This window comes from Crocodylus siamensis, chromosome 1 (genome assembly GCF_052110815.1).
Source record: "Crocodylus siamensis isolate JL-2025a chromosome 1, ASM5211081v1, whole genome shotgun sequence".
Taxonomy (NCBI): Eukaryota; Metazoa; Chordata; order Crocodylia; family Crocodylidae; genus Crocodylus; species Crocodylus siamensis.
In genome coordinates this window covers 273,841,892-273,861,829 of record NC_143395.1, presented here as the reverse complement: position 1 = coordinate 273,861,829, position 19,938 = coordinate 273,841,892, and the positions used below count along the sequence as shown (strand labels likewise).

General features: G+C 40.8%; 1 protein-coding gene across 4 annotated transcripts in view; it reads right to left on the bottom strand.

Annotated features, from left to right (window-relative positions):
* Positions 1-9,316: 9,316 nt before the first annotated feature.
* ADGRG2 (adhesion G protein-coupled receptor G2) overlaps positions 9,317-19,938 on the bottom strand; it is a 104,965-nt gene continuing 94,343 nt past the window's right edge. For all 4 annotated transcript variants that reach the window (XM_090062687.1, XM_090062714.1, XM_090062695.1 and 1 more), the window contains 6 exons: positions 18,894-19,162; positions 17,812-17,911; positions 16,368-16,651; positions 15,057-15,158; positions 14,217-14,369; positions 9,317-11,224 (listed from right to left, as the gene is read on the bottom strand). In XM_090062687.1, coding sequence (XP_089918813.1) covers positions 11,040-11,224; positions 14,217-14,369; positions 15,057-15,158; positions 16,368-16,651; positions 17,812-17,911; positions 18,894-19,162 — 1,093 coding nt within the window. In that variant the 3' untranslated portion in view covers positions 9,317-11,039. The remainder of the gene's footprint in view (positions 11,225-14,216; positions 14,370-15,056; positions 15,159-16,367; positions 16,652-17,811; positions 17,912-18,893; positions 19,163-19,938) is intronic.

The window sequence follows — 19,938 nt, the reverse complement described above, 5'->3', positions numbered from 1 at the left end:
CTATACAGAGATCTACCTATCATCTATTCCTATACAGATCTCGGTAAAGGAGAAATTGCAGTGAGTTATATTGAAAGGGGAGTCATGAGGATGGAGAAGTTACCACTGATATTACTCCAGGTATCTGTCTTGAAATTCATCCTGTTTACTACTGTCCCTGGTGACCTTGGTATGTATAGGGTGTATCTACATGCACGCTTTACTGCTGAGTTGACTAATTAGCTCCACATTAAAATATCACCATCTACATGTGCACTGGAATTAGGGTGCAGTAAACTAATTTACTCTATTGTATGTAGCATAGTGCTGTAGGGGACAAGTACTATCCTATAGTAGAGTTAACACATGCAATTAAACACATGTATAGACAGTGACCGCAGGGTGCAATTTCAATCCAGCCATGAGGAGGAAGCCTGACCTTCATGCCCCAGCCAGCCCCTCTGCTGCCACCTGTGGGGAGGCTCCATCTTGTGGGTGGCAATGCGGCTGGATGAGTGAGGCTCTGTGCTCCTGCTGCTCAGGTGAATGGGGCCCCGGGGCTCCCCACCTGCTGTACCAGGAGCTGTGCATATGGAGCCAGGAATCCAGGCCACTCCTCTCCTACACGTGGCCATGGAGTTCTTATAGCATGCAAAGGGGGGTGGGGCTCAAAAAGAAAAAGGTTGAGAACCAGATGATCCTGTAGAGTGGCGCAATAGAAGCAGGAGGATATGAAATGGTACAAACTGCAAAGTCATGCCTAAGGAACTAATATGGATAACTTTTGATAGAATTTGGGGGCTCATAAATTTGTGGCAACAGAGGAGAATAAGGATCTGGGTCTATTGGTTGAGTATAAAATGACCATGAGCCACCAGTACGATGTTGCTGCGAGAAAAGCTAATTCCTACAAAAGATCGGTTAAAGTAAATTTAGCCATAAACTCTGTACAAGGCATTGATGAAGACATTTACAATTTTGGGTACAGTCCTGATTATGTGTACTCAAATTCTCCCAGTAATGAAGAAATGGATAACTTTTTTTTATAAGAGGATATTAAAAGAGCTTAGCTTTTTTAACTTTGCAAAATGCAGGTTAATAGGACATGCGATTACTCTATGTATACATGGAATGCAAGTGCATTCCAGGGAAAGAGAACAGCTATCTACGATAAAGGGAAATTCTGCTACAAAACCTAATAGGAATAAATTGGTCAAGAATACTTTTAGAGAGAAATTAGGGAAAAAAATTCACGTATCAGAAAAGAGAAACAACCCAGCCAGTGTAGTGGAGGCAAGGACCCTAAATTGTTTCATGACAGAACCTGGGAAGCTTCTGGAGTTGGTAATTAAACCTTGTGATACCAGACTTCAATTCACTGGTATCCCTAAGAGAGGGTTCAAAGGAAATGCAATTGTTGTATGTAGTTCTTTGCATGTGGGACTGGTGTTGAATGATGGTTTCCTGAGCTTGCTGATAATGCAGAGCAGAATCCAGAGGTGGAGCATGGAGCTTGATGCGAATTACAGATGCAGTTTTCTGGTAACATGGAAGGTTGAGCATTGGGGGTCTTTGAAGCAATCTTGATGACTTTTTGCAGACATGCTCTAGTCTTTAGACTGTAGGATGTTCTTTGGCTTGTGTGCACAAGTGAGGAAGGCCGGGCCAGGTAGTTGTGATGATCCTTTCTGTTCATCCCTCTCTTTGGAGCTGCCAGTATGCTTACAAAACTTGTCAGACAATATTTATGCTGCATTTAATTAATCCTGCAGTTCACACTTTTTGATGGTTATCTGCATTCTTAAATTGGTTTCTGGTTCCTTTTTGTTTATTTTATTTTAAATTTTCCTCTGAAGCATCTAGGATTAGATTAGCCAGAGCTAGAGACGGTAGGTTGGTTGGGCTGCAGTGTTGCTCTGATTGGCACCGAGAAACATCTCAGGTGCCCAGCTAATACACTTAAGAGTTAGGAATTAGTTTTCTCTCGTTAGATTAGTAGGGACTGATGTTGTTTTTTTGCCTGCCTTGGTGGTGTGGAGTATATTCCACCACTTAGGATCACCCGGACATATTTCACCTAACAAATTCAGACCAGTGCCTTGGCAGGGCCCTCTCCTGCTCTCTTTCTAGGATGCATTGTAACCTTTGAGGTTTCAGGTCTCTTGTACTAAAAGTTTTCCTCTGGTTATAAGATGTTGCAAGGTGTTTTGTAGCTTCTGTTGTGGGTGGGTAAGAAGGCTGGAATAAATGTTCTTGTGGACTCTCCTGAACTTAATAGCTATTAAATGGTTGCCTGTGATTTAGGGGAACTGTACTCAGTGATACAAATGAACATGAGCCTCCAGTGCGATGCTGCGGCTAGTAAAGCGACCAAAATGCTGGCGTGCATCCATAGATGCTTCTCGAGCAAATCCCAGGACGTCATTCTCCCCTTGTACTCGGCCTTGGTGAGGCCGCAGCTGGAGTACTGCATCCAGTTTTGGGCTCCACAATTCAAAAAGGATGTGGAGAAGCTTGAGAGAGTCCAGAGGAGAGCCACGCGCATGATCAGAGGTCAGGAAAACAGATCTTACGATGACAGGCTGAGAGCCATGGGACTCTTTAGCCTGGAAAAGCGCAGGCTCAGGGGTGATCTGATGGCCACCTATAAGTTTATCAAGGGTGACCACCAGTACCTGGGGGAACGTCTGTTCACCAGAGCGCCCCAAGGGATGACGAGGTCAAACGGTCACAAACTCCTGCAAGACCGTTTCAGGCTGGACATAAGGAAGAATTTCTTTACTGTCCGAGCCCCCAAGGTCTGGAACAGTCTGCCAGCGGAGGTGGTTCAAGCACCTACATTGAACCCCTTCAAGAGTAAATTGGATGCTTGTCTTGCTGGGATCCTATGACCCCAGCTGACTTCCTGCCCTTTGGGCAGGGGGCTGGACTCGATGATCTCCTGAGGTCCCTTCCAGCTCTAATGTCTATGAAATCTATGAAATGATCCTTTTCTCATATACAAGGCTCCTGTATTACTATATAATAAAGTTTAGTGAGAGTGTAAATGCCTGCAGGAGTGGCATCCAGGGATGTGGCCATTTAAGGCAAAATTTAATTTCAAATTTACCTTTAGTAAATATTGGCACTTACAGAGTCCAAGACGAATACTGAAATGTTTCCATGACATGTTTATTAAAAAAATTCCAATGAACTTTTTAAACCAATAAACTTTTCCCTAGTGTTTGTGAAGTAGGTCATGCTCTTACAAGCACCTGTGCTTACACAGAGCTCTGCTGAAGTCAGCCTGGCACTGGGGGCAGTTTGCAAGATTAGGACCTTAAATATTGAAGCTGAAGGTAAACATGCAAGAACAGTTCACAGTGAATTTCCCAATCAGAAACAAAAGTGAAGGTGAAAAATCTACTTCCACTGTCTCTAAGCTGAAATATGCAAAAGTAAACACAAATTGTCAAAATCATATGAGATTTTAGAAATCCTCTTTGATTTCATTCTATACCACGCTATTCACAAAGAGAAGGGTATTTACTTGAAGACAGGCTGTTGTTCAACCTGAAAAACAAGTTAGGAATGATATAATGGCACCGACACCAGATATTTTGAGATTGTTGCTATTTCTTCCTTCAACTTTTATTTTTAGGTGACTAATGAGGAGATAGATACATCGAATCTGTTCACAAGTGAAACTTTTGTTTTTCTAATTAGTAATTGCATGTGTAATGGGACAATATAAATGTGCAGTTTTGAATGGATTCACCACTCCATTACTCTACTCTCATTTTAACAGGCATTTTTAACAGGTGTAGGTCTATTAAACCAGTGGTTTTACCTAGTATCGCCCAATGATGCATCCATGTTAATATGCTCAGTGCATGGAGGAAAAAAGGAAAATAACTCCAAGGGGAACTACCATTTCAAATAAGGTCATCTGAACTACACATGCACACGTAGAGCTGTGAAATCTTACAGTTTCTTCCCCTCCATATAGTGCCCTTGCTAAAACAAAAAGCAACTGTCAGTGTGGGTGGCTTTTTAAGCACACAAGGGAACTTGCAAAATGTTTGAAGGCACAACATCCACATCACTGAGGGATTAGTTTGTGGAATCTTAATAATACTGATAAGGCTTCATTTTATCATATTTTCTGACATGCTTATCATATGGCCTGTGTGACTGACAGCAATTGCAGAAAAGAGAGGGAAATTCAGATTAGTAAATTCAACCTTTGTTCCACAAAAGCATTGCCGTAGACAGTCCAGGATGGGAAACAGACAATAGCCAGAACCCTGAGGTCGAAATTTAGGTACCTATTCAGGGGATCATGTGGGACACAGAGTCCAGCTCATTTCCAGGTATTGGAACAAACTCTGTAGTGCAGTGGTTCTCAACCTTTTGACTCAAGGCACCCCTCATTAAACTCAAGGCATACCTCTTGATTCAAAGCAGAATATGCCAACTCGTAGCTATCGCTTGCTTTTTGAGCAAGGAAAAAGAGTAACTCTTCAGTTGCAAAGAACTCAGAAAGACCATAACAGGTCAAAATGGTTTCTTATTTGTATGAAGTAACTGGTTGGACTTACTGAAACCTGGTGGGACCCTACTCACGATTGGGCAGTAGGCATTGAGGGTTACAGGTTGTACAGATGGGATAGAGTGGGGAGAAAGGTGGGGGGTGTTGCTCTCCATGTTAAGGAACGATATACATCCTCTATAATCAAGATGGGATCAGAGGAGGGCCAAGCCGAGGTACTGTGGGTCAGGATACAAGGGATCGGGGGAAAGTGACTTGGTAGTGGGGGTCTATTATAGACCGCCACACCAGGAGGATGAGCTAGACCTGGAATTCTCCAGACAGCTCTCAGAGGCTGTACGGTCGAGAGATATGGTTGTCATGGGTGGCCTAAACTACCCCGACATCTGCTGGGAGAAGCAGTCAGCCAAGTCTAACCGCTCACGTAAGTTCTTCACCTGCATACAGGGCTTCCACCTAATGCAGGAGGTATATGATCCCACTAGGGAAATACCTTGCTGGACTTGGTGTTAGCTACAGGGGATGACCTGGTAGGGAATCTGCAGGTGCAAGGTAACCTAGGAGATAGTGACTATTGATTGATTGAATTCACTATCCAGCAAAGGGTGCGTAAACTAGCCAGCAGGGCTGAAGTGCTAGACTTCAGAAAGACTAATTTCAGTGTGCTCAGGAGATTAGTTAGTGAGGCATTAAAGCTCAAGAGCACTGGCAATATGGGGGTCCAGAAAGGGCGGTTGTTCCTCAAGGGAGTGATCCTATGGGCACAGAAGGAGACAATCCCATTGCGCATAAAAGGGGGCAAAAGGGCCAAGAAACCAGGGAGGTATACTCCTCCTTGGTAGCTACCCCCTGTTTCCACAGTGGGCAGCTACCAAGTAGGAGTATAGCTCTCTGACTCACATTTGCAGGGAATCAGTTAGGAAGGCCAAAGCAGGATTACAACTTAGGCTGGCGACAAAAATTAAGGACAACAAAAAGTTCTTCAGGTATATAGGGAGCAAAAGGAAGGCACTGGGTAGCACAGGACCCCTATAAGGACAAACTAGGGCAATTGGTGACAGAGAGGGGGGACAAAGCAATGAGTTCTTTGCATCTGTATTCCTAGACACAGGCCAGGAAAAATCTCCCAGTTGGATCATACATAGACACAGGAGGGACACCAGCCCAGCAACTGTTGGTGCAGACTTAGTGAAGGGGCACTTGGAGGAGCTGGATGTGTTCAAATCAGCAGGCCTGGATGAACATCATCCAAGGGTGCTGAAGGAATTGGCCAGTGTAATAGCAGAGCCGCTGGCATGGCTGTTCGAGCACTCACGGTGCTCTGGTCAGACCCCAGAGGACTGTAAAATGGCCAATGTGGTCCCTATTTTCAAGAAGGGGAGGAGGGAGGAACCAGGAAACTATAGGCTAGTTAGTCTCACCTCTATCCTTGGGAAAACTCTGGAAAAAATCATTAAGGATCACATTTGTGGGAGCCCAGCACGGGAAATAATGCTGAAAGGAAATCAGCATGGATTCATTGCAGGTAGATCCTGCCTGACTAAGCTTGTTTCTTTTTATGACCAGGTCATAAAATGCTTAGATGCAGGAGTTGAAGTAGTTGTCATCTACCTAGACTTTAAGAAGGCCTTTGATATAGTAGCTCATTCTGTTCTCATAAATAAACTGACAGGCTGTGATGTAGATGATTACATGGTCAGATGGGGGGCAAATTGGGTTGGGGTCACACCCAGAGAGTGGTGGTAGATAGGTTGATATCAACCTGGAAAGATGTTGGCAGTGGAGCCATGCAAGGCTTGGTCCTTAGACTGGTGCTATTCAGTGTCTTCATCTGTGACTGGGACAGGGTGCTTTCTACACCCTTGTCCAAGTTCACAGATGATACCAAATTATGGGGCAAAGTTAACACACCAGAGGGTAGGAAATGGATCCAGGCAGATCTGGACAGGTTGGAAAAAAGGACAGAACGAAATAGGATGCAGTTCAACAAAGACAAGTGCAAAGTGCTGCACCTAGGCAAAAAGAACCACCAACACACTTACAGGCTGGGGGATGACCTTCTCTGCAGTGGAAAGGGATCTAACTGACTTCAAGATGAACACGAGTCATCAATGTGACTAAGTGATCAACAAGGATAACTGCACTTTATCATGAATTAGCAGAAGCTTGATGAACAGGTCTAGGGAGGGTATGCTTCGCCTCTATGTGGCACTGGTCAGGCCGCAGTTGGAGTACTGCATCCAGTTTTGGGCACTGAACTTCCTAAAGAGGGATGCGGATAATCTTGAGAGGGTTCAGAGGAGGTCCACTCAGATGGTCAGAGGCCTGCAGGCAAGGCCCTACAAAGAAGACTGACGGACCTAGATCTCTTCAGCCCTCTCAAGAGAAGGCTGAAAGGTGATCTTGTGGCTGCCTATAAATTTATCAGGGGAATAGAAGATGCTCTATTTACTAGGACACCCCTTGGAGTAACTTGGAACAATGGTCACAAACTGATGGAGAGCAGATTTAGGTTGGACATTAGGAAGAACATCTTCACAGTAAGGGTTTCCAGAATCTGGAATGGACTTCCGAAGGAGGTGGTACTCTCCCCTACCTCGGGGGTCTTCAAGAGAAGAGGAGAATGAAGTTCTATTTGAAATCTCTGGTTTTGTCTTATGAATCATATATTGGTGCTTGCACACCTAACAGTTTGAATACTCAGTGTTATTCTGTTCTCAGTGGTCCTGCTGCACCCTTGTTGAGAATCCCTACTATCATGCTAATGGGAATAGAGATAGAACACATTGACTTCTTTGTTACACACATCAGAAGACAAGACTTGAAGTAGCATAGACTTGGTGCATTGCTACACCATGCAAGGCAGCCCCATGCAGAAATGCCCTAACTAGCTCTTGAAGTAGCAAAGCTAGTTACCCTAGCCAGAGCATTCTACTTCAGACAGCTCTCCAGCTTTCAGTTCTGGATGTAGTGCATACAGAAACCTATGACATGTCTCACCACAGCATTCCTTGGAGCTGTAATGAAGCATTATAGTGATACTTAGAGGGAGCAGATCTGATGAGTGGGATGGTGCCAATTGGTCCCATTGTTTCCTAAACCTAATGATGAAGTCTTGCATTGGTGTTTTTGAAATAGGTGTGACACTGTAGTAGCTTAATACAGCCTAACCACCCAAGTACTTACAGGGTTTTGGCACTTTGTGCTGAACTCAATGCTGCTGTGTCTACCCAGCAGGCAAGACCCATGTGACAGTGTCTTCACATGCTCAGTGCACATAAATGTCACTAGTAGCTGTCATATACTTAACATAATGGAATGTTTTCACTGCAGACTCAGCTCCCGCCACGTTCCATGCTATCACTCATGGACAGTTTCCAGTACCACAGCTAGATTATTTTAAAAACTAGCTTAGATTTCCTTGCATTATATGCCAGGCTGCTGTTCAGTTATGCTTTGAGACACAAGCTGGAAGGAGCATGGCAAACTACTGCCCCTATTAGTTTTACATAACAAAAGAAGAAGAGAGTTCCCTTTACTAACAACCAGACACTTCCTCTGATAAGGTCCCAGCCTGGTAGTTTCAAGTACAGATCTGATAGCTTTGTTCCTACTGACCTACTACATTTATGTACAACAGCTGCTAAATGTTAACATGTAACAGCACTGACCCATCTGAATGTTTTGGTATATTGATAAAATTATGAGGTTAAAAGTGTAGTTGCACAGTTTGTGCTCTGCTGTTTTCCAGTTCTTAATCCAGCACTGTATTGGCTTAGTTGCATCCATCTATATATTTTAAAGCACGCATCATAAGAATACCAGGACAATTAATAGCATTTTAGGAATTCCTGACTCAGGCATATGAATTCCTGACTCAAGGGGCATGTTCAGCATTAGGCAAGGAGACCTGTCTTTTCATTTTTGAGCAATATAATATATCATGCAGCTGCAAAGGAACAATATAGATGTTAAATAATTTTATGGCAGTCATCCATTTATTACTACAGAACTAAAAACTCTCTTGCTTGTTTTCCACTGCAGGCCTTCTCTCCTGCTCAGGAAACTGCTGAGTTGCAGTATCTTCAGCTAGGCTTTCAAGCGGTTACCTTTTCCCTACTTCATGCTGTGGCAGCAGAGGCAAATATTTTTACCTCCACCTGACTTTTTTTTCCAAGAGAAAAAGTAGTTTAGGACAAAACAAGTAGGGTTATTTCTGGGCATTATAATGCTAACCTGAATAAAAAGCAGGTTTTCTTTGGAATTGTGCAGACATAACTATCAAAGGGGAGAATTACTTTTGTTCAATTTGGAAGAACTGCCAAGCAAGATGACCTTGGTGGACAGCTTTTCAAATCCATTCCAAGTCCTGATTACCAGAAGTTTTTGAGTAGACTACATTGTTACTGTTGGTGGAACTGGGGAGATCATCATGGACACCTATACACGTGCTGGACATCTGCTCCAATGTGTGTTAATTAGAAGATAGCATGACAGCATTTCCCTGCAAAGAATATTTATTTTAAATCCCATTGTTTTAAGAATTGTGAGTGAATAGATAAATCTGCAATTTGAAGTTGTGAAAAAGTTCTACATCATATGCATATTACTTACTATAATTTTTTTATTTTTGACATTTGAAAACATAAATACTAGACAATTAAATAAATGTATAAGAAACAGTGCAAATGAAAAAAGCATTTATGGAAATCCATCAAGGATTATTAGTGTTGTATTTTGGTATCTTCATCATTTACTCATGGCCAATATGCAGTTACAAACCTTGTGAATAAATTAAACAAATAGTTCAAACGGTTGCTGCAAAAATTTATTCAGGTTAGTATCAGGGGCAGGATGACAAATAGAATGCATTTATTGCATAAAAAACACAGAAGGGCTGGACCCTTATGAGAATGGTAAGGTTCAATTGTGGCAGGGCAAACAGATCCTCAAATCTGGTGATGCCAATGCTCAATAGCACTTACAGGATTGCTTCGAGACTGCTCACGGTGAGCTGCCTTCCAAGAATGTACAATATCTGCTGTTCCTTTAAAGAAAGCCAGAATGACCACAGTGTAATGCCATGTAGAGACAGATGTTCAGAGCCAGCTCTGAACAAGCCCACTAGGGTACTGAAGTAGTATAGCTGCACTAGCGTACTGCTCAGTCCAAGCTAATACATCTTGTTGAGACCTTTTTAGCATTAGTGCAACTATCTCTGTGTGACACTATGTTGTGCTCTGTGGACATAGTTTGAGCGATCCCTTTTAGAGGGACTACTATGGAAACTAACTGGTGGCAGTTCTTGCACCCCCTGACCGGAGGCCTCCCCAAATGCATCTATATCTTTATCAGGCTGAAAGTTGAGGGAAGTTTTGCCTGAGTAGGTACTGAATAAGGCCCTTAAGATTTGGTTAATAAAACACAGAACAAAAATCAAGTAGAAATACTCACTATAGCTCAGGAATTGACCTTTTATGAAAATTAATTAATGAAACAGACAATTGTCTTGACCGCTCAAGAATAGGAGTTAGAATTTTTTTCTTACCGTTATTTTTTCTTTTAAAAAAATGACTATTCTACTTTTCTATTAAACATTGCAGCTGAAAAATGGCAGTGTATTTATCTCTGCAGCGCTTAGTAAGGGGGACAACTTGACCCCACTGAAACCAATAGCAAAATTCCTATCAATTTCAATAAGGCCAGGATTTTACTCTAGCTGTACATCTAATAGCCTATTGCCTATTTTATAACATCACTCCTTGCAAAGCATTTTACTTTGAGAAGATCCCCACCCTCTGTATTCTCACAAACAGGCAGCCAGTGGTTCAGCTGTGACAGCATTCCTATTACACTTTAACCACTGTAAAGTATTTCACATACTGAACAAACTATCTCTAAAGATATAAGATAGGATAACATAGGACATTAATTGAACTAATTAACTTTACCAACATTCTGAACTAGAACAAAGTTAAAACAAATATCAATTATTTTTCTATACAAAAGGAATATTTCATTTTATATTCCAAGAAATAAATATTAAAAATAGCATTCAGACACTGAAAGGCAGATATTGTTCTGCTTATATACATTGTTATAAAGTTAGCAACTCTAACCTATAAAAAGGTTGAAGTAGTAATTAACATGTTGACAGAAAACTTAAGAACTTCTTAAGTTTAGCTTGTGCTTACCTACATTTGTACAATATTACTATGTATTGTATTCAGGTATATTATCATAGTTATACTGACAAAGTCAGTCTAAAAATCAAACTTGTCTTTAAATCTTTAAAAAACAAGAAAGAATTAAACTGAAAATTATGCCACTTAAAATGCAGCATCTGAAGTACCTTGTCAAAATGTAGCACTGATTTTTAAATAACTGTCCTTGTAAATCCAAGTTATGGCTGCCTTGAAGCTTCAGTACCATATATTAAATAAAATCAGTTTCTGATCTTCTCACATTATGTAAATCAGTTAAAGTTATCTGTACTTCACTCTGTAAAACAACGTGCTTTTGAAAATCATCACATTCTCTCAATAAAATGTAGGCTTCCCCTCTTTGAAGTCCTTCTGAGTGAGATACGGCTGTTTTTGTTGTCTGTTTCATCCTTCTCATAAAATATAAGCTGTTTTCCTGAAAAGTCATGAAGACGCACATCACCATTCTGTACATTGAAAGAAACACCATTCTTTTCGCTGGGGAGATGGCCTGCAAAAATGAAAACAAGTCAAAGAGAACTCAGAATGAAAAGTCCCATGCGGTACTTGAAATTTTCAGTCAGTATAGTGAGTGCATACAAGTTTCACAGTTGTTGATTGTAGCCGTGTTGGTCTAAAGTGCACGTCACAATTCTTCTCCTTACCATGATTTTTAAATAGGATTTTTTTTTAATTAATTAGGGAATGCAAGTATCTAAGAACAGAATTTTGCCCAGACTGTGTAAAGGCCTTCTAGCCCAACTTACACAGTTAGCCCCTTTCTCTAATACCCATTTCTCCTATTAGTCAAACAACAGTTAATGTACTTTAACTTTAACATTGATATCTAAATCCAAAGCACAAAGAAGCAAAAGTGAACTAAATGTTTTGCACCAAAATGAGCGATACTGTAATGTTACAGGACAAAGCAAATGCTTCAAAGCAAAGTTTTTGCATTTTTTTTATTTAGACTAACTTGAAATATCTAAGCAGCTCTCTGAGTAGGACCTTTTCAGTGAGCTATTCTTACACTTCCCCTTCCTTGCTCTCCTCGTCCCCACATGAGAGGTTTACCTGTAAGCATCCTGTTAGTGATAGCTGGTGTTCTTTGGATATAGCCTTCACACATTAAGGGGAGAAAAAACTCCTATATGGTTTTCTAAACTGTTTTTATATTGGATATCATCACATTTCTTTCCTCTGCAACTATTATTTTCTTGAGTAAGTGATAACCACGGATCCAGGTTTTCTGTTTGACATGGAAAAATGCGGTAAACCCCAGATTTTCTCATTTTAAGGAGAAAAAAGTTGGAAATGGTGGTCTTCCCCTTGCAGGCTGGCAGTGTATCAGGCTACACGGGCCTGGGGAAAGTGGGAGGAGGGCAATCAGGCAGAGGGCACCATGTGCATGTGTACACATGCACACGCACATGGCAGCCAGGCAGCCTGGACAGCAGCTCCTTGCAGGAAGTTCTGGTGCTGGGGGATGGATTGAGGTCCCTGTAGTGAGAGAAGGAGGGAGTTGAGCAGGGTGGGGGCTGCTGCCCAGCTTGGGGCAGTGCATGGGGATTAGAGCAGAAAGCCCTCATCTGCCCCCCACAATGGGCTCTGCTTCAGCTGTGCCATCCGTGGAGGATGGGGAGCCAGGCTCCTCACTCCACTCTGCCACAGCAGCCACCTCCCACATGTAGCAGTCAGGGCTTGAGCACTGCTGCAAGGGGCAGTGGGCTGTGGACCCAGGTTCCTGGCCCCGGAGCCCTGGCAGCTGGGGGCCCCCTCACGTAGGGCTGGGGGGTGAGGAGTGAGGCCCAGAAGTGAGGCATGAGGGCAGGGCCAGGAGCCTGTGGGTGGGGAGTGAGAAGCACCTGCATGGCTGGGGGGCTGTGGCTTGGGAATGAGGGGCAATGGCATGGGCAGGCCACTGACATATCAGGGCTGCTCAGCGCCACAAAGCAGTGGGGGGATGGGAGGGAGCCACACACATGCAGCTGGACCCGTGTCCTGGTCAGTGAAGGGAGCAAAGGGAGCTCTGATTTTCCATGATAAAAACCCCAAAATCCAACACCAAGAATTATAGATATTTAGAATTTATTTTATTATATATATAATATAATATTTTCATAGATTTCATAGACATTAGGGCTGGAAGGGACCTCGGGAGATCATCGAGTCCAGCCCCCTGCCCAAAGGGCAGGAAGTCAGCTGGGGTCATAGGATCCCAGCAAGATAAGCATCCAATTTACTCTTGAAGGTGTTCAATGTAGGTGCTTGAACCACTTCCGCTGGCAGACTGTTCCAGACCTTGGGGGCTCGGACAGTAAAGAAATTCTTCCTTATGTCCAGCCTGAAACAGTCTTGCAGGAGTTTGTGACCGTTCGACCTCGTCATCCCTTGGGGCGCTCTGGTGAACAGACGTTCCCCCAGATCCTGGTGGTCACCCCTGATAAACTTATAGGTGGCCATCAGATCACCCCTGAGCCTGCGCTTTTCCAGGCTAAAGAGTCCCGTGGCTCTCAGCCTGTCATTGTAAGATCTGTTTTCCTGACCTCTGATCATGCGCGTGGCTCTCCTCTGGACTCTCTCAAGCTTCTCCACATCCTTTTTGAATTGTGGAGCCCAAAACTGGACGCAGTACTCCAGCTGCGGCCTCACCAAGGCCGAGTACAAGGGGAGAATGACGTCCCAGGATTTGCTCGAGAAGCATCTATGGATGCACGCCAGCGTTTTGGTCGCTTTATTAGCCGCAGCATCGGATTGCAGGCTCATGTTCATCTTGTGGTCAATGATGACCCCCAAGTCTCTTTCTTCTGTAGTGCTATCCAACGTAGCACTGCCAAGCCTATAAGGGTGCTGCAGGTTTTTCCTCCCAAGGTGGAGAACCTTGCATTTTTCAGTGTTAAACACCATGAGGTTCTTGTCTGCCCATTTGCTGAGCTTGTCCAGGTCAGCCTGGATCACCCGCCTATCTCCTGGCGTGGATGCCAGAATATGATAGTGGTGTTTTATTTTAATAAAGGAAAAATATGAATTTTGAGGGGTTTAATCAAAAAATTTGCAAGAGAAAACCTGCATCCCTGTTGATAACAGCTTTTACTATATATAACCAACAATATAACTGGATGTGGAAAACTTATATATACATCAGCCAATGATATGACTGGATGTGGACAACTTAAAATATAAAAATGTAAGTGTGTATGTGTGTATTTAAGTTTTCCAAAACCAGTTATATCATTGGCTGACAAGCATAGCCTGAACTGCTGTTGACTATCTCATTTAATCAATTAATTGATTTTGCATATACATCACCAATTCACATGTATTTTTATATTAATTTAAATTGGATACATTAAAGTATTTTATGTCAAGACTACATTAAAACATTTTGATCCTGTATTCATAAATAGCTGATTTACTATCCACTTTAAATAACCATAACAGAACAGAAAGCTGTTTTAAAATAAGAGGATCCAGTTTGAGAAAGGAAATTTTGAAACACGTACCATTGCCATTTGCATGTACTGAGTAATCATTATTCATTAGCAGTGTGGTAGAATTAGTGGAGTTACTGTTTGATTGCAAGGAATTTGAAGAGCTGGATACTCCTTGGTTTACAGTCTGCTTCTTCAAACCATTAGTGGCAGTTCTACTCCAGTCTATGGTAAAATAAATCATACAGAAAATATTGCAGTATAGCTAGGCACAAATACAAGACTACAGTTAACAATACAGTTTTAAGTTAAATTATTGCAAGGATTCTTTTAGTATATCAGATAGAAAACTATGTTGTTAGGAAATGTCTATGTCTATTTTTCTCCTTTGATATACCTTAAGGTCATAAATCATACTTTTGTGACTGTAGGCTAGATTAATGATTACCAGTAATTGCAATAAAGTATTTTACCCTCTAATTTTAAAATGGATAAAAGATGTATGTAATTATTAGAGGACAATAATGGCACAATTAAAGAACACAAAAAGAAGATTAGGAAGGCCTACTCCCTGCTCGGCTTCTACTAAAATTATTGGTAAAACTACTATTGACTTTGAAAACAGAGGTAGATCTTAAGGTTTAATTTAGGTCACAGTCATATAAAAGGCTCTTTCCAGAGGGTTCATCCTTCCACTAATGCAGCATCTCATTAAAACTATGAATCTTATACAGCAGTGTAACAGAATTAAATTAATTGTAGTATCTGTGCATCAAACAAATGATGCTTTAAGGGAACAATGTATTTCTGGAAATTTAGTTCTGCTATTTATTGAACACAAATATTTACTAAGAAAAACAGAGACCTAATACTGACTCTATTTACTGAATGGATTATAGTACTTATATTTACCAGAATTTTCAGCCAGCCTGAATTTCCCACAACACAGATATCGTCTCCACTGTTTGCGGACATTTTCCTTTGCAACACAGTAGAATATAAAAATGAAGAAGCCTGCAAAAGCAACAAATATCAGGAGGAATATTTCAAAGATCCATATTTTTTGTTGATTCATCACTTTTTCAATTAATATATCATTTTTCTCTTTCTTCAGATGTCAAGCTGGTTTTCAATAAAATATTTAATCTTATTTGGCAGAAACATATATAGTCTGAATACTGAACTTTGGCTAGTATCTGAAAAGTTTTTTTCAATGTATATGAAAGATATGTATCAGATACACATATGTAAGGAGTTTAAAGATAACCAAAATTACAAAGTATATTAGGTACCCTATTTTCAAATAACAAGGAAAGAACTTTGAGGAACCACAATGTTCTCAAACCTTCAGTGAGGAAAACATGACAATGTTATTTTAGTGATAAGGTTTCTAACATAGAGTATAATAAAATCCCAGCTGGCTGAATATCTTTGACTTCCTTGGCATAATCTGTAGAACCATTCTCTCTTTTAATTTTAGGTTAACTTTGCTGGGTCTCCTTGTGATGTAACCAATAACATTTACAGACAAGACCCTGGGATATAAGGTGGGAGGGGTAGGGTGATAGGCTAGTTTCTGAGAGGCAGGATTCATGAATGCCTGCTGGACATGGCAACAGACAAGAAAGATCAGGGAATACCTAGTTTGTGAATCTGTCTGAGAATTAGGTACTGAGCCATACTGTGTCATCAGGACTTGGGTGTTTGCAAGAACATTCAGCATCAGAAGTTTAGGTGCTGTGGGAATTTTATAGGTGGAAACTTAAGCAAGCAGAGAATTAAGGCACCTCCAAACATTGGTGATGTGTAGGGGGTGCACGTGCACCCCCTGAGAGCACTGGTGCACCCCCTGACAGCCAGCACTCCCTGCTTAGGTGACAGGCAGGGGGGCAGGCAGGAGTGATGGTATCCTCCATGACCAAATAAAACTTTGTTTCTGTAGTACTTATGACTGAATGGATCTTCCATTCACATCTATCAATTTCCATCAGTGTGTTAACTAATCATTAGTACTAATTAATCGGAAAAGTGGACTGTTACTTTATAAAGTGTCTATTTTTACATACATTTGCTTTAAATGCAAAAATAATAAACAATGTCAGCTCACAGGAAAGATGTAATTTTGATATATATGGCTGTTAAGCACTGAAAGGAAATACATCTTTAAAACACCAGATTCCCTATATTTTATATCAAAGGCTGTAAAATGAACGAAGAACTTACCTTGCAAGGTGTTAAAGATGGCAAAGAGATACATAAATATAAGATTCACTGGCCCCCATGCAAAAAAGGCAAATCCCCAGGTAATTCCCAATAAGAATGTGAGGCCAGCAACACTCCTCAGATCTTGAATACTGGTTTTTCTTTGAGTACCAAGTTGCTTTTTCTTTTTGATTCGACAAAGTTGGATCAGCACCACTATGAACATGCTGACGTTCAACAAGAATATCATGCAGAAGTATCCCACAACAGTAATGTAGAAGGCAATGGAACTGTTAATCCAGCAGCTAGGATATAGGAACCAGGGAGAAAAGACTGTCAGTCATTCATTACCAGCAATGGAAATCAGAAACTCATAGAAAATTAGGGTTGGAGGGGACGTCAGCAGGTCATCTAGTCCAACCCCTGGCTCAGTGCAAAACCATCTTCAACTATATCATTGCAACCAATGCTTTGTCTACCCAGGTCTTAAAAACCTCTAAGGACAGAGATTCCATCACCTCTGGAGAGCCTGTTCCAGTGCTTTACTACCCTCCCTAGTGCTGAAGAGAGGGGAATAATCACTTCCCTTGACCTGCTAGCAACACTACTACTGATGCAGCCCAGTATGGTGTTAGACTTCTTCACAACAAGAGTGCACTATTAGCTCTTGTTCAGCTTTTTGTCCACTGTAACCCCCAGGTGCTTTTCTGCAGAGCTGCTGCTTAGCCAGGCAGTCCCCAGCCTGTACTGGTGCATGGGATTATTCTATTCTAAATGCAGGACTTCACACTTGTTCTTCATGAGGTTTCTTTTAGTCCAATCCTCCAGTTTGTCTAGGTCTCTCTGAATCCTAGCCCTACTCTCCAGCGTATCTACTACTCCCCCCAGTCTAGTGTAATCTGCAAACTTCCTGGGGGTGCACTCCATCTCATCTTCCAGACTGTTGATGAATATATTAAACAAAACCAGCCCCCTGGTAAACAATGTCATTAGGCAAGACTACATTTTATTGAAAATAATTCATCATGAGATTTTCATATTCAAGAGTTCAAGGTACCTACCTGGGTTTTAACAGTGGTCTTTATTATTTCAATTTTTAGAGAGTTTACACATACACATTTGAGTAGTTTAGGCTTTCTTTCTACTTTTGGGTTGTGATTTTTAAACTCGGGTATGTCTTTTATACACATTATTTCTCCACTTCCCTTTTTCTCTCTCTCTGTCTCCCTTCTTTTCTTTACCACTCTAATTCTATGGCTGTCTTTTGGGGTTTGGCTTTTTTGTGACCCAGACAAGAACCTGACAAGTTCAAGATAGCATAACCTTAATCTATCTTACAGAGATTTTGTTTTCCCCATAAGTACTCCTCCCAGGAAAGATGCTCACTCTTTTGCATACACACGCTTCCATTAGAGAAAAGCATTCCATTAATGATCACTTTTGAAATATTCCTTGCTTGACTTACAATTCATCTGGTGTGCCATTTGGAAATTTTCCATATGATCCAAGCCCATAGTTATCTGGTGTTATAGCCAATACAATGGCTACAATAACTGCTGGTACACCTAAAAGATTATGAATACCAAACACATACGAAAATAGTGAAAACAGTGTGTCATTCCAAATGAAAGTGGTATGAGGAGCTAAAGCTAATATATTGTCCTAAGAAACCTAGAGTTAGTTTTCTAAAGTTGTTATATCAGTTGACTTCAGTACTATGTTGCCAATTTTTTTTACAAATCAAAAGGAACCTGGGATTCAAAGAAAGAACTATATGAACACAGTAAACCTGAGAGCTTATTTTGTAAACTAAAATATACATACTTGCATGCCCTTTCAATTTAATCTTTCTAAACAAGAAAACACATTCTATGTGACTTAATTTAATTATATTCTGTTATAACTGAAAGCAATTTAGCCACATGGATTTAACATCTTGTGCAGTATTACAAGTTTAAGATTGATTTTGCTTTCATTTAAATTTGTTTTGAACCAAATTATCTCTATTGATTTCAGTGATTTCACTCATGTTATACTTTAAGGGAAAAGAGAAGTGATTCTGGCTCTAGGTTTTCACATCCTTTAAGCAGTAAGGATTTTGTTGCCTTTTATTAGAGATAGCCCAGAGGTGGAATATGAAGTCAACATTCTGTCACATTTTTAATTATTTTCCCAGTAAAAATGGTTGGATACCATTCAGGGTTGGATACGGAAGAAAGCACATGCATAATGAAATGCTAAACAGCTGTTAAAATTGTTTCAGAGGAATAAGTATTATTCTTCTGAACTGCAATAGTACCCACAGTATACAGTACATATTCCAACAAGTTTACAGTCTGAAAAATGCTGCAACAAATTCAGCAACTGCAGGAGTGGGGAGGACTCAGTTGATAATTTACTTGACACCACACACATAAGACTACCAGAGGGCAATAGATATCCTAAAGTTGCTTAATTGCTACTTTCAAATAGGCTTTCATTCACCTAAGTAATTTGGGAAAAGGACAATTTTATTTTAGATTCCCAAACCAGGAAAAATATACATACCCCAGCCAACAATGCAGAACTTAAGGATATATTTCCGTATGTATGTATTAAATACTTTCACGAGGGCCAAGTACATGTGGAAAGCTTCAAGACCCATCCAAGTGAAGGAAACCAAAAGAAAATAATGAAGGAACACAGCTACTGTGATGCACAGGCCTCGTACATTATATAAAGCAATCCATGAATCAAGGAGGAAAACTAGATTCAGCAGGAGTAATGCAGCACAGAGCTGAATGAGGATTTTGGAAGGGTAGTCTCTCCGGAGTTTCCTGAAAAGCAAATAAATTAATGATATGATACCAGCTTTCATTCTTCTGTGGATAAGATTTTAGATCCAAGACTGACTCAGTTTTCCTTTGTCCTTAATGCAAACTATTACAAACTACATGTTTTAACACATATGGTTACAAAGAATTTATGAATGAATGAATGAATGAATAAATGATGACCTGATATGCTTGTTACTTCCAGATTCTAAATTGTTATCCATATATTTACAATCTCTTAACTTCCAGTTACCTTTGTTTGACATTTGTTTTAATATTTTAATCCATACTTTTCTACTTTGCATGTTAGGTTTAGCATTACTGGAGAACTTACCTTGGCCATCCATAAATAAATTATCTAGGATTAATGGGCTAGAATTGGTCTGAGTCTTTTCACTGGACTTCTTAACAGGGAAAATAATAACCTAACAGGAGGCTTGTAGGAGAGTAGAATGAGTCTCACAAATCATGCCTAGATATTCTCTCTCAAAATGTAAGGGCTAAATAACCAAGACTAGAAACCTAATTAAATTTTCTGACAATGTATAGTGAAAACTATTAAACCGACAACCTTGAACTTAAGACAACCCTCTAGTAGTTAGAATTCTATACATGGGTAATTTATGAATTTGTTATACTTTGCCATGTATAGAATCTAATTATTGGAGGTTCATCTCTAATTTGTAACCCCCACTGCTGCAGCAGGGAAAGCAGTGGCTGGGAGGCATGTGGTAGGGGTGCAGGTGGTAAGCAGCAGTGGAGGCAGAGTCAGGGGCAGA